The sequence below is a fragment of the Chelon labrosus genome (genome assembly GCF_963514085.1).
Source record: "Chelon labrosus genome assembly, chromosome: 5".
Lineage (NCBI taxonomy): Eukaryota > Metazoa > Chordata > Actinopteri > Mugiliformes > Mugilidae > Chelon > Chelon labrosus.
Window position 1 is genome coordinate 6,457,168 of NC_140341.1, and position 14,122 is coordinate 6,471,289.

Sequence of the window (14,122 nt, forward strand, 5' to 3'; positions counted from 1 at the left end):
CTTGACACTGCTGGAGGTCGTAAACCATTTACCATATGATTTGTTGACGTGTCAGCTCAGGATAAATTAAAGGATTATCTTATCGCTCCATATCACTGACTTCCATTGAAAGAGAAGTATAGCCAGTGAACACAGCACTCCACACAAAAACTGTATATTTTAAATAATGTTTTTGGTCAGTTTATATCTACAAAACTTAAAAGACAACCATCTGGAAAAAGCAGAATGTTAATATTCTTCCCAGAACATTTGTCTTTACTTTACTTGATCTTCTAACAAAGGAAAACAAATCCAATCCATGTACATGAATTAAAACGTTTATTGAGCTTTTTTACGTGCTTGGCACCTGTATTTACATTTTTTCAAAATGCCTCAAAAAAAAGATTTACCTTTTTGCTATTTCCTCTTTTTCCACACATTTTTTTTTTTTTATAACAGATCGCCCTGTAAAATTGCTATATCGCTTAAATACACATCTCTAATACACACACCACAACATACTTTACTCTGCTTTGCTATTGCATACTTTATAACTTTTCACACAACAACTTTTAAGCTTATGTTATTGATTGCATTCGCCATCTTCATTTTATATATGCTTAAAAACATAATCCACTCAAACATAGTGAAGCCATTCCAGTCTCGGAGGAAAACGGGTTGATGAAGTTTTGCGGTGGAGTCCTGAACTGTCATGTCTAGCTGGAGTTCTCAGGATGAAGACAGAGTTACTCTCTTCACTATTTGGCACAGACACCGGCCGCCACAGCGTCCAGATGCTTCGTCTCCTGCATGTATGTGGAGCGGTGAGTCATTCAGTGATCTTGTCCAGTTGTCCCTTTCGTTCCAGCCACAACGTCATACCGTGACGGCGGGCCGTCTGACCCTTTGACATTCCTAAACTGATGTGGCACAAGTGCTGCATGAAGTAAAAAAAACTTCTGGATCACAGTGAAGATTCTTTGGTTACAGGACGGCGGGAAGGCCGGATGGTCCTCATTGACGAGGCCGTCGCTACTATTGCACCATATCTGATAATCCCTTCTGAACCAGAGCATGTGCACTGCTCCTCCTCCTCCTTTGCACTGATCTGACTTTGGTGTTTCTTTGCTTCTTTATTAATATAAAGACAATTAAATAATAGCTTTGAATCCCTCTACAATTCTGATGGCGAGCCTTTAAAGGCAAAAACATGAGATGACACCCTTTTTTTCCGAAAGGTTTCTTTTGTACCTCAGTATATTAACACTTCATGTAAAAACGCTGGTTCAACATTAACACCAAACCTGCTTTTCAGCTGAAAGACTTTAAAAACGTGGAGCCCTGTGAGCTGCCGTCCCAGTTCCTACACCATGTGCATGGACATCTGAGAAGAGGAGCCGTACTGCCGTCCATCGCAAGAGCCGCTGCTCTGTTGGCCACCGGTGCTGTTGCCAATCATGTGCATAGTGTCCATGCTTCCATTGGACAAGTACTGGCGCTCGGCGAAGGCTCCCGCCGGAGTGGAGGAGCAGAGCAAACCGCCCTGGGGCTTCTCGGGGCTGGCGGCCAGGCGAGGAGAAGTGGGGAAGTTGTATCCGTACAGGTTGTAAGGGTTGTGGAGGGAGAAAGCATTGTAGGAGCCCTGCTGCACGTGATGGTGGCTTCCGCTAAACATGTGGGCGGAGGAAGGAGAGGATCCGGATGAAGATGACGAGGCAGAGCCGGAGCTGCCTCCTGCTTGCATCACGTACTGGAGCTGAGAGGCAGGGAACGAGCCCAGCTGACCGCTATAGGCATCCATCTTTCCCCCGGAGCCGCCGCCACTGCCACTGTTAGTCAGGGAGGCATGAGGGCTGCCCTGCATGCCAGCGGCGATCAGGGAGGAAGTCCTCTGTGGCAGGAAGGATTCGGAGGGCTGACCAGAGGCCACAGCGCCCCCCGCAGCTTGGAGGCGTCCGTAGGAGCTGTCAGCCAGGCCCCCATAGCCCTGCAGGGCCGCCATGTTGCTGCGGGCACAGGCGGGGTACTCCGACAGACCCAGGTTGCAGAGCTGGCTTTCTCTGCAGCCCACATTGAAGGTGTTCGGAGCCAGGTGGAAGGTCGGAGGGGAGCAGGAGGGAGACAGGAGGTGCGCCGCACCGGAAGGAGAAGGGGTTCCTGTGCTGGAGGTGGTGGGGGACGTGCCTGTGCTGCCACCTGGAAAAAAAAAAAAAGACATGCAAAGCGAATGAGTAAATTACAGCGTGATTTGACCCAACTGTAACTTTAATGCACGTTCTCAAGACCCAATCTGGTTGGATGTGTTCTCGTTCAATAACGGACAAGCCAAAACCAGAAAGCTTTCACATATCCTGAAGTCCAAAACGATTTTTATAAAAGCATTTAAAGTTTATGTAAAATCAAACTGATTGCCTATAAAGCGTTTATTATTTCTCCATCTTGGCAAGACGGACACGTGTTCAGGTCGTAATCATGCATTCATTAACACACAATAGCTGCAACGAGTCGTTTGTTGGCCGTACGCGAACACGTAGAAACAAACAAGATCTCCCTGTGGGGTTTCTTATTATCCTCCCTGTGGCAGCGTCGGAGGAATCACTTCCAAAACTGGGAATATGTTTCCGTTTAGGTTCCCTAAATGTTGTTTTGTGTCTGCTGTGCGCAAAGCCGTGTGAAGCGTCGCCCTAATGACCGCATGCCTACTAAAACCGAGCATGTGTCTTCCTTGGAAGCAGAGTACAGTAGTAATCACCGGCGGGAGTGCTTCCAAATAGAGTCAGACTACTAAAGTAAGTAGTGCACAACAGTACGAATCCACCTGCCTCCAATTTAACGTATAACCTCGTCGAGCCACATGGACTTTCTCAAAGGCCTGTCCTCGGACTAACCGCGAGGGCTTTACCCTTTCAAAATGCGCTGGATGAGAGATGGCGAAAAAAAAAAACGTAAAATATGTCGCTGGTATGCGGAGATAAATGTGGATTTGGTTTTGCATACGTCTGGTCAACAGAGCCACCCCGCGCATGATGTGAAATCTGTTGGCGCAAATGGCATCCACGAGCCGAGCCTTTCAGAGCGAAATGATAGCTGTGGGATATCAATCACTTCTCTATTAATGAGAGTTTGGCCGGGGTTCATGCTGCTGTTGGAGAAATTCAGTTTGAATCAGGAGGAAAAGGAGGAGGAGGAGGAGGAGGCATAACTAAATAATCCAGGACTCGCATGGATGGGGTTCTGATTTTAGACCATATGCCTTCGATAATATCGCTGCAGCACTCAAGGAGATGGAGAGGGGAGTGGGGGGGGAGACTTGCAGAGAGAAAGACAAAGAAAGGTAGATATGTACAATATGAGAGGAAAAAGAAAGAGAAGTGGTGATGTCATGTTTTCCTCTGGTTAGAGAGGCTTCAGTGCCGAGGGAGAGCAGGGAGTTGATTACTTGGAGGGAAAAGGGCGTCTGATGCCATAAGGGCAAAGCTGCACATGTACGTACGGTTACCGCACGCGTACACCAGAGTGTCCTTAAAAGGTGACACAAGGTTCACTGGCGGCGCAAGGACTTTAATTAAGTCCTAATCACTGCGGAGAGGTTGGAAGATAACAAACACATGTCGGAATATGGAGCATCACGTCATCCTGAACCTCCAGAGGTGAGCGAGGGAACGGGGTCGCTTTTTAAAGAGCGCCGCCGGCCCTTGAAGCGAGCCGCCGGCTAAGTCCCCGTCGCCGGCGCTGGAGCGGAGACAAAGGGAGGTGGCCCGGGTGCCGGGGGCCGACGCCGACTCGTGTCGCGGAGCTGTCCAAGAGCCACAGGGTTGGTTTAACGATTTTATTTTCAAGAGCGCGATGTGAAAAGTTCAGCAGACGCAGGACGGGGGCCTGCCAGAGCTGCAGCGCATGGCCAGGCTCAAACCAAGGACAAGCGTTGCTGGTGCAAGCGTGTGGTGAGATATGTGGGGAAAGTATGCAGTATGAGTTCAGGTTGGGACACCGAGTTAATGATCGGCATCGCTCTGCGCCACTATCTGGGTTTGATTCTGCAGTAATTACATGACCTGAGCTTAAAAAAATGGAAATCTGACTTCTTAGGTTTGTCTTTTACCTTTAAGCTCTGGATCTGTATATTTATAGTTATGGTGGTTCAATCCCCTCTGTATCCATGCCTTCAAAGCACAAATCTTTGTATGTGTTCAAGTATACACCGATCAAGCATAACATTATGACCACCTTCCTAATATTGTGCAGGTCTCTCTTGTGGTGACCTCATCAGAGAATGGGCAGGGGCCTTCTGAGGGTGTCCTGTGGTGACTGGCAACAGAATCTTGTTAGTGGGGGGGTCTTTGAGGGGAGGGGCCTCTGTGGATCATCCCACAGATACTTGATCAGTTTGCGATCTAGTGAATTTGGAGGCCAGGTCAGCACCTTGTGCTGTTCTTCATGTTTTTTTTAGTTGTTCCTAAATTGTCTTTGTGTGTGTGTCTGTGTCAGGCTGCATCCTGCTGGGGATGGCTGCTGCCATCAAGGAGTGTCATTGCTATGGGGTGGGGGTGCCTGGTCTGGTCTAGGTGGGTGCTACATGTCTAAGTAACATCCACACCAATGAATGCCAGGTCCAAAAGTTTCCCAGCAGAACATTGTATTGTCACAAGATGGTTGACGTTATTCACTTCTCCTGTCAGTGGTCATAATGTAGCGGCTGATCGGCGTACACATGTTTTTCCAAGTGAGCCGAGGTGCGTGTTTACACACCTTGCTGTTTCTGCATGTTGGTGAAGTCCTCAAACGTGAGGGTCCTCACTGGAGGTCTCCAGAAAGCATAAGTTTCCATGATCGCCTCCAGACCAGTCCTGGCAGAGACAAACGAAAAACAGAAAAACCAACATGTCAGGACACGTACGAGAAAAAGGTAGTCCACTCTGCACGTGCGCAGACCGGACGACAAGAACAGAGAAAGATGCAGTTTGATATTATGATTTGACAGGTTGTTTTTAAAGGAATATTTAATTCCCTAACAAGCCTCAGCAGCACAGATGGCAGACAGGTCACATCTAATATCTCAACGCTGAGACGGACCTAACCCTCTTATTATTGTAATTCAATCACGTGTAATGACGGTGTTGCTCTGGGCAGACTCATTTTCAGCAGAGTTTCTAATATTCTGCCTCCGTCTTGTACGTAAATCATAAATCTGGACGCTCGTACGTCCTCATAAAGCTGGAATTTACAGCAAACGTGACTGTAAGCCGTAGGCGTACTTAATGAAGTGGCCGCTGAGCGTGACTCATAGCTGTGTTTTTGAAAAGAGTAAATAAAAGCCACTTTATATTAACGGCCATAAAATATCCGACCAGTCCACACTGAGAGACGCAGAGAGGATCTGTGAATAAAAATATTGTGAAGATGATTTGAACAGAGGGGAAGTGATACTGTGTGTGTGTGTGTTTGTGTGTGTGTGTCAATGGGAGACAGAGGCCGGTGGTAAACGTCTCAGAGAGCAGCAGCAGACAGACAGAGACAGAGAGGCGGGAGAAACTGGAGTCCTGCTCGGAGGAAACTGGGGCCATTAAAAAGGAGCAGGTTTTTACTGAGCACATAAATCTGGAGGTGACGTTTCATCTTGAATCCGTACACGGTTCTCCTTCCTGCTTGATTTACTTCCCTGCACGCCTCTCGGGGCCCCCGTCCCAGAGAAACCGGCGGCGGCAAATCGCTACCCAGTGTTGTGTTATTACAGGGCCGCTAAACACCCCCCCACCCCACCACCCCGGCTGAGGCTGCTCGTTAGCGGGCGACGCTAATCGGCCTTTAGCACCGCGCCATCACTGCGCTCATTCATACGGCCTACACCGCTTGCTCCGCCGCGGGACCGAAACCCAATAAATGAGCTGTATCCCTCCGCTAGGCCGTAAAGACCGGTCACCAGACAGCTAGGAGAGCTTGGGTAGAGGGCTGTGTAAAGATGCAATAAGAAATTCAGAGAAAGGAAAACAAGTTGGTTATTAATCTGAGAGTTAGCAGTGCAGCTTTTGACCTTTCTTTAATTTGGAATTTCCCCTTTATGTGGAATTAGCTGCTAATGTTCCACCCTACTCCTAAAATCCAAAGAAATCCACCGTGTTTTTTTTTTTGTGCGTGTGCGACTGTTTATATCTCTCATATCCGATTCTAATATGACGTATAAAAGACACGCGCGGCAATAATAACAAACTATGTCACACCTGTTCTGATTTTCTATTTATTTCTTTTAACGTCTGAACCGTCTTCGTTCCAGCTCTCGCAGCCGCAGCTGTTGCCTTCCACTTTTATATCTTTGGCTGCGCTTTCAAGCTCGGCCGCTTGTGTTTCGTAAGAGGTTGCCGGGCGACGCCGTGCTTCCACGGAGCCGATCGGGATCTTCCCCCTTTAACATGATTTTCCACAAGAGGAGAAGTTCAGCGAATGACTGTCAACACTCGTCTCACAGACGGCTGATGAGTCAGACCGAGGACCAGCTTTTTTTTTGAAGGTGAATTTTAACCGAGCATCAAAATCGTCACAGCTGGGGAAAGACGCACCAGCTTCTTTTTTTATTTGTTTCTCTTTGGGGACAGCGTTGTGCATGGTTCAAACCCTCTCAACCTTGCTTTGCTGCAAGTCAGAATATAAGAATTCTCAAACACGTCAGATGTAATATGTGTGCAGACAATTATGCACACGTTATGCATCCGATTCAACCGTGCAGCCAAAATGTTCCCAGCTTTAAATATTCCACTGAATACACTGGCACACCATGCAGGTGCAGAATGCATGTGATGCTCTTAAGTGCCAAAAAGAAGAAGACCCTCTCCCGTGCACGATCGTTAAACAAAGTGACTAGAAAGCTCCAGGTCATGGTGTAATCTTTTCAAAACGTTGGCGTGTCAGCACAATTCGATATTTGCTTCAGATTCACAGGCTAACGGAGAGGGTGTCGACCCGGTTTGAGGGCCGCAGCATGGAGAAAGGTGACGGAGAGTTACAAAAACAAGGGTTTGTTTCATTAAAAAGAAAAAGGCGAAAGGTGTGGTGAGCCTCTGCAGCAGAGAAGTGGTCATCTCAGGCCCCTTCAGCACCGCCCTTTATTCACGTCTCCTCAGGTGTGTCTGGTTGAGGCGATTAAGCTAATCAAGCTGAATTAACCAGCTGCATGGTGCATGAGTAGTAGTGTTACACAGAGAGGGTTTACGGCTGCTTTTATTTTTTAGTAAATTTCTTGTAAAATCTTTTAGATTTTAAACTTTTTTCTGCTTTTTTTTCTTTTAAATCTAACAAAAATATATAAATATTAGTAGTTTACTGATACCCAAGTACTGGACTAATTTTAATAATTCAGGAGACAAAATTTAATTGTCATTTAATTGGTTGACAGCCATAAAATTACATCAGATCAAACTGAAAATGTGCAGGTTTTTGTTGATTAAAAAATCCGATCCGAGCTAAAAATATCTAAAGTTTCAATTGTAGTGTAAATAAAAAATGAAATACGTCTATAAAGAGTAACTTGTATTATGATATCAGTTAAACCTAAATCCTAAATCACCGTAATTATGCCAAAACAGCAGTGTAAAGGTCAAAGGTCAGAGCTGCAGCTCACTAACAATATTCAAAAAATAAAAAAGTGCGAAATTCAATATGAGCCAGAAAGGGCTTTTAGGAAAACGGAATCAGAATCCCAACAAAACTAACTCCCAGAAGGGCCGTAGCGGAGGAACCCCGAGCCGTACCTGAGGATAAACTCATTCTCTCTCTCCGTCTCTGTCTCTGTCTCTGTCTCTCTCTCTCTCTCTCGCTCTCTCTCTCTCTCTCTCTCTGAACCTCGAAATATCTCACTCTCCGTTATCTTTTCATCTGTAGCTTTCTTTTCTGCAATGAAACTCTAACGCCAGTTCATAAATCAAACAGCCTATTGTTTGAAAAACGAAAAAAGATGTCTCGAATATCTGCGTGCCAATAATGCGGACCAGATGAAGGGCCCGCTTTCATGTGCGGAGGGGCCCGGTGGTTCAGAACGCCCCTTCCTCCTCTCCTCTCCTCTCCTCCTTTAGGGTTATATATGATAATTCAGACAGTGAGAGGGGAAAGAGACGAGGGAAACGGAGTGATGGAGAGCAGGAAAAGGAGAGAAAGTGACGAGGAAACTCTCGGGAAAAGCTTTGTGATGATCTAATGCAATTGCAGCCAATAGGAGTCCTCTCTGTGGGTGACATCACTAATCAGGCAGCACCAGTGCAGCTAACAGCTGATTCACGTTGTGTCCGTTTGTGCAGTCACACATTCTGATGGCCACAGAAACACTTGTATTTCTTGTCTATTAACGCACGTTTTGCATATCTTAAAGAATATAGCTCAAGTTTTGCAGCTAAGGGTCGACGTAGCATGGGTCTACAGCTTAAAAAAAAAGGTTCAGACGGTGTTAATAACCCTGGAGGTGGTGATTTGAAGGTCAGGAGATGTCTAGACGTCTAGATCATTGTTCCAACAGGAGTTTAGGATTTTATTTCAGTCTGAAGCCGGCCCTAACTACTTGCTAAATGTCAAAAAAGTCAACTTTTTCATGTACAGCTCACTCTCAGTTTTGCAGAAAATGTAAAATGTAAAATAATATATGCAATAATTTACAGTTAAGATCAAATGATGGAGGTTAGCTTAGCTCTGGGCTCGCTGGTTAAAATGTACCGCGGCAACGCTACACCGATGAGATACAGTACATGACCCAGCAGCTACAGAGGTGAGACCTGCGTCTGTTTTTATTTTCTCCAGGACGTCTCCGATTGTTGACTCTCCAACCGGCATAAAGAAAGTGAACCGCCAACCTCCTGCCGGTGATGATCTTTACGTTCTATCAAGCCAAACACGATGTCTTTGTGGGACGTAATCGGAGCATGACACGGCCCTGGTAATGTACAACACATCTGTCCGCGTGTCTGGTGTTGTGGTGCTAAAAACAGCCGTCAGCAGGTGAAATCTATTAACTCGTCTATATTTCTGGATTCATTGTTTTTATGCGTTTGGAAATTTGTATCGTGCAACCTTTGTGATTTGAATAAAGAGAAAGGTGAGGTGACCTTGTCTGAGACTGACCGTCTGTGTTGCAGATCTGAAGTGCTCCTCTTGGCAACAGACAAAGATTTTTTTTAATATGGCGCAGCATGTGCTTTAACCATATCCATATTAAAGGTCACGAAGAAAAAAAGAAAAGAAGAAGCAGCATGGTGGTGCGGCGGATATCACTGCAGCCTCGAAGCCAGAAGCTTCTAAAAATACGCAGATGGGATTAAATGGAGACTCAGAGTGTCGTAGGTGTGAGTTTGACCTTTTTAAGGATGAAGAGTCGTGTGATGGAGCACGGAGGAGACTCTGAAAAGCTGCTGGTGTTACGTTAACGTACCTGTTTCTGCCCGAGTCCCGGAATCCTTTAGCAAACGGGTTGCGGTCGATCTTTAGTCTGGTGATCTGCAAGAAAAGCAGAAAGGGGGAAGGAGATGTTTTTATTTAATGCAGCTTGACATCCAACAATTCTGTAGTTCCCGTTTCATTTCATTTCATTTATTTATTTAAGGACAGTGCACATTAATCAACATTTCTGTAAATGTGCCAGTGTTAGCCAGCAGCTAATTTTCAACTGTAGTCCATTGGCAAGATGTCCAGGGTTTACACACTCAATTAATTCAATCATTTTAAAGTAAAAGTATTTGTAAAATTGACTATATTTTGCAAGGATTATCTGGATTTCCATTCATTCTTGCAATGTACAGTAATAATCCCTGCAAGGGTAAAACAAGAGCCGCAAACCTGCTGGTTCTGGTAGGCGGTAACCGTGGTGAAGACAGTCTCGGGGAAGCTAAACGTCTTGACTCCATCCCCGCTCGGTACCGGCTTGTTTTGGGACAGCTCGCTGCTGAAGTCCTTCCTGATGACGTGAACGCGAGGCTGATACTTGTGCATAGAGTGGAGGATAATCTGAAAGGATGAAAAAAAAAAAAAAAAGGGAAATTGATGTGTTTTAGGCAAATTATACCTTGAGAATTTTATGAACGATGGCACAAATTTGCACGTGCACGCGTGATCCTGCAGGTCAAAGCACAACACTTCCTCTCTGCGGACACGTGACGCGCGCGCACACACTTTTGTCGTTACGCGGATAAGTTCTCCATCGGGCCTACGTGACATCAAGCGGAAACTCGGTTCAGACTCCAGTGACGCTTGCTGGAGGATTATTTCACAGCAGAGCGGAGGCGTCAGACAGCGTCGGCCCCCACACTCGCCCCGGGGCCTCGGCCTGCTCTTGATTAATCTGAGAGTGAGAAAACCTCCCCAGAGCCAAACACCCGTGACCCCCCCCTCCCTTCTCTCAACAACAGAGGGGGTCATTTCAAACCAGGGCCGCGAGGAGAAGGGGCGTGGGGAGGGGGGGGGCACACCTCTGAATATCAAAAACATTACATCCAGCGTTCCAGACCTCAAATCACACATCGAGGCAACCACATGGCAGATTACGACTCGGACACAGATCCAGGCTCCAACCTGCCATCCTCGTTTAAGATAAAAGAATAATAAAAAATATCTTCATCTGTGTTAGTCTGCGTTCATTTCTGCCGTGGATCAAACTGTGCAGGAGCCCGGTAGATTGTGCACAAATTAAAATAAATATCTTCTGGTGTCGGCATCGGTTTTGCACCATAGAAGAAATTCCCTTCCTTCCTCTGTTTTGTGAGTTGATTTTATTAGACTATTAGAAGTGAAAGATTAAATTTAACGACGACCCACGAGCCTTGTTAGTAATTTACTAATGTCCTTTTTATGATATGATGATTTCATTGTATATGCGAGGATAACCTGTAACCTATTCAGTCACTGTGAGCGCTCTAAGTAAATATTTTCCTGTAACGGGACGCGCCTCATTTCATGCATATCAAGTAATTTTTTTTTGCCCTAAGAGACGACGTTCAACAAAACGCATTCACAGAATAAATCAGAGACATGTTTTAGCAACAGAGATTTCAAAATAGACACACGAATGCAGCTGCTTCGAGGTCCAGAGAGGAGTCATGCTTTCGGTCCCTCGTCAGCTTGAGGTGATGTAAAGTCAAACCGGATCAGAATTAAAAAAGAAGAAAAAAAAAAAAAAACGAGCCGGGGAGCAGCCAGAGGACACTGGCTGACACTTGTTCACGCTCAAATGCAATTAGGTTAATAAGTGATGTTTTCATTTTCATGGTAGGTAATGACATCCCCTTCGGTCCCCTTTGAAAAATCCTCTGGATATTCACACCAGAGACGCTAACGCAATTACGTAACACGTGTTGTTTCTCTATAAAGCCGAATCCCATTAGATTTTGTTTCTAAAACATGCTTAAAAACACTTTAAATTGCCATAAAAATCTGCTAATCAGAGCCATAAATTATGTGGACTGTGGCTGAACTCCTGCGACTTCCACACTACAAGAACATTTTGCTTATTTGCATTGCTAGAGTCGGGAACAATCGCACACAGCACATCGGCGTCATGTGGAAAAGCTGCATCCCTGAAAGTCGAAGGAAAACAGGCAAATGCTTAAAGCAGAGCGCGCGAGAAATATTTCCCGGGGAGTTTTGAGCGATCTCGCACACACACACACACAACAGCATCGATACGTTACGACGCAACGGATCATTAACAAGAAAAGAACAAAAGAGAGGCAACAAAAAAATAAATCTTTTGGCTAGGGCCGGGCTGCTTCAGTTCAGTCCAATTCACTTTTATGGGGTTTTCCCATAGAGCAGCGAGACAGGATATAGACGGCTGGCCGGAGTGACAGTGTGATCTGAATCCATGAGGGTAATGAGTCCATCCGGGCACAGAGGCATGACAGAGCCGTTTAAAGTGTAGTTAGCTTAGAGTGTGACATCCTCTCTGTACAAACGACATAAACTGGCTGGTTTGAAGGCTTTGCTTTTGCAGAATCGGGTTGTTGCTTCGAACAATATCTGCAGATTGACTTTGCAAATATCTAAAAAAAAAAAGTATAGAAGATAAAAGTTACAAAATAGGTACAGCAGTTACCCGTAAATGCTGCATTTAAGTGCACGTTTCTTCAGGCTACTTTCTACGTTTGTTTCCCTCCTTTCTTTATTATTCCACCATATTACAACTTGTTGCATCAGGATAATACATCGTGTTGTGACTTGTCGAGCCATGTGTCGGTTCTTGTGTTTGTGTATTCGCGTGGTGTTAGCTCTAGTTGAGTAAATGATCTGGATGTGGAAGGTTTTTTTATCCTCCGTAACTGTGAGTCACAAGTTCTGCAAATAAAAGTCAGTCAAAATCAGTAATGTGTGATATTTAATGAGCAAACTGTCCCAAGTTAAATCATCTGAAATAACTGTTAAATATGGAACAGTTGCATATTTTGTGGAGTGGATGTATTAAGTAGTAGTAGCTGTAGCCCAAATTACCTCAAAGTACACAAACTGTCCATCACTGTCTGTGACAGGAGCTTTTTATTTTACTTTTATTAAAACAATTCGCTTCTCCGATTCATTAACGACAACTTTTATGCTCAAAAGCCGTCAACAGTTTAACCTGCAAGTCTCATTAAAACAATTACTGGTGGAGACGCTGTTTGACATAATAAATATGGTGTCTCCCCCCTCACAGACTCTGCTTCTGTTGTGCGCCGTGATTCACGACTCGCATGGTGTCTGTTTCTGATGAGGCAGACATTTCACGACACCGCAAGTCAGGAGGACGAGCGATGGGGAGCGGTGAGATTCCCCCACACAGGAAGCGCAGAAATTAATTTCCTTTGGCTTCCAAAGCCCCTCCGGGGGGAAACAAAGCCCTTAAACTGAGCAGCGGGAGAGGAAAGACAACCTCCTCTCGCTCGGAGAGAGCGCCGCATGTGAATCCTCGCCCACTAACACCCATATGTTATTGCATTTGTCACCACCCGAGCTGATGTGATCATCGCGATGGAGCGGGAACCTGCCGGCCCCGTGCAGAAGCGGAGCCGCCATTTTGTCGCACAAGTGGAGACGGCTCTATCATGGCGGGCGGTGCTGCATAGCTCTTATGATCATTGCTTCACCTGCACCTTTGGAGAAATTGATTTGTAGCAGCTAGTTATGCTCTTTCCAACTTTATCTCAGTCTTCGGCAATCAAAGCAGCTTCATTTAAATAGTTTAAAATAGCCACGTTTTAGTGATTTCGTAATCAAAATCAGTGACAGGAAAAAGAACACGCAGCAACTCAGACAATATGAGCACATGGAGTTCAAACAGAGTTAAGACACTGACAAATTTGCTGCTCATTCAACAAGAAGCTGATGCTCTGAGTAGCTTTAAACACTTTGCAGAAAAGGTTGTAAACATACGATCAGAGTTATGAGGTTTTACTCAATTTAAGTCATTCAATAAATGCCTTCAGTTTGCACCGAAAGCGTTGATTTCTTCTTGGCTTATTTGAGACTAAATATCTAGTGTAACCTTGTGTCGGTAGGTTTAACCTTACATAGTTGGAACTTGTGATAAAAACACAGAGAAGGTGAGTTCAGATGTGTTTTGCTTTTCTGTTTAAAGCTGCATAAATGAATTTCTGACCACTAAGGGGCAGACGAGCATGAAACACTGCATGACAGACACAAATAGCTGCCAGCATATTGAAGTCTTTCAAGGTTTTTAGGGCTAAACTGTTATCAAACAGCATGCAGACATCTTGATGTATTTAAGTCCAATTAAGTCTTCCTTTTTTGCTCCATTTTGGTGTCTACCAACTCGTTCAACAAGAAGCTGATGCTCTGAGTAGCTTTAAACACTTTGCAGAAAAGGTTGTAAACGTGCGATCAGAGTTAAGAGGTTTGACTCAATTTAAGTCATTCAATAAATGCCTTTAGTTTGCACCGAAAGCGTTGATTTCTTCTTGGCTTATTTGAGAATAAATATCTTGTATAAACCTTGTGTCGGTAGGTTTAACCTTAAGTAGTTGGAACTTGTGATAAAAACACAGAGAAGGTGAGTTCAGATGTGTTTTGCTTTTCTGTTTAAAGCTGCATAAATTAATTTCTGACCACTAGGGGGCAGATAAGCATGAAACACCGGATGACAGACACAAATAGCCGCCAACATGCTGAAGTCTTTCAAAGTTTT

The 14,122-nt window shown here is 45.0% G+C and overlaps 1 protein-coding gene across 1 annotated transcript in view; it reads right to left on the minus strand.

Annotated features, from left to right (window-relative positions):
* Positions 1 to 316: 316 nt before the first annotated feature.
* Positions 317 to 14,122, minus strand: part of tbx15 (T-box transcription factor 15) — a 35,060-nt gene continuing 21,254 nt past the window's right edge. Inside the window, exons 5-8 of the mRNA XM_084545473.1 lie at positions 9,790 to 9,957; positions 9,386 to 9,450; positions 4,729 to 4,826; positions 317 to 2,175 (exon numbers count right to left, since the gene is read on the minus strand). Coding sequence (XP_084401599.1) covers positions 1,343 to 2,175; positions 4,729 to 4,826; positions 9,386 to 9,450; positions 9,790 to 9,957 — 1,164 coding nt within the window. The 3' untranslated portion in view covers positions 317 to 1,342. The remainder of the gene's footprint in view (positions 2,176 to 4,728; positions 4,827 to 9,385; positions 9,451 to 9,789; positions 9,958 to 14,122) is intronic.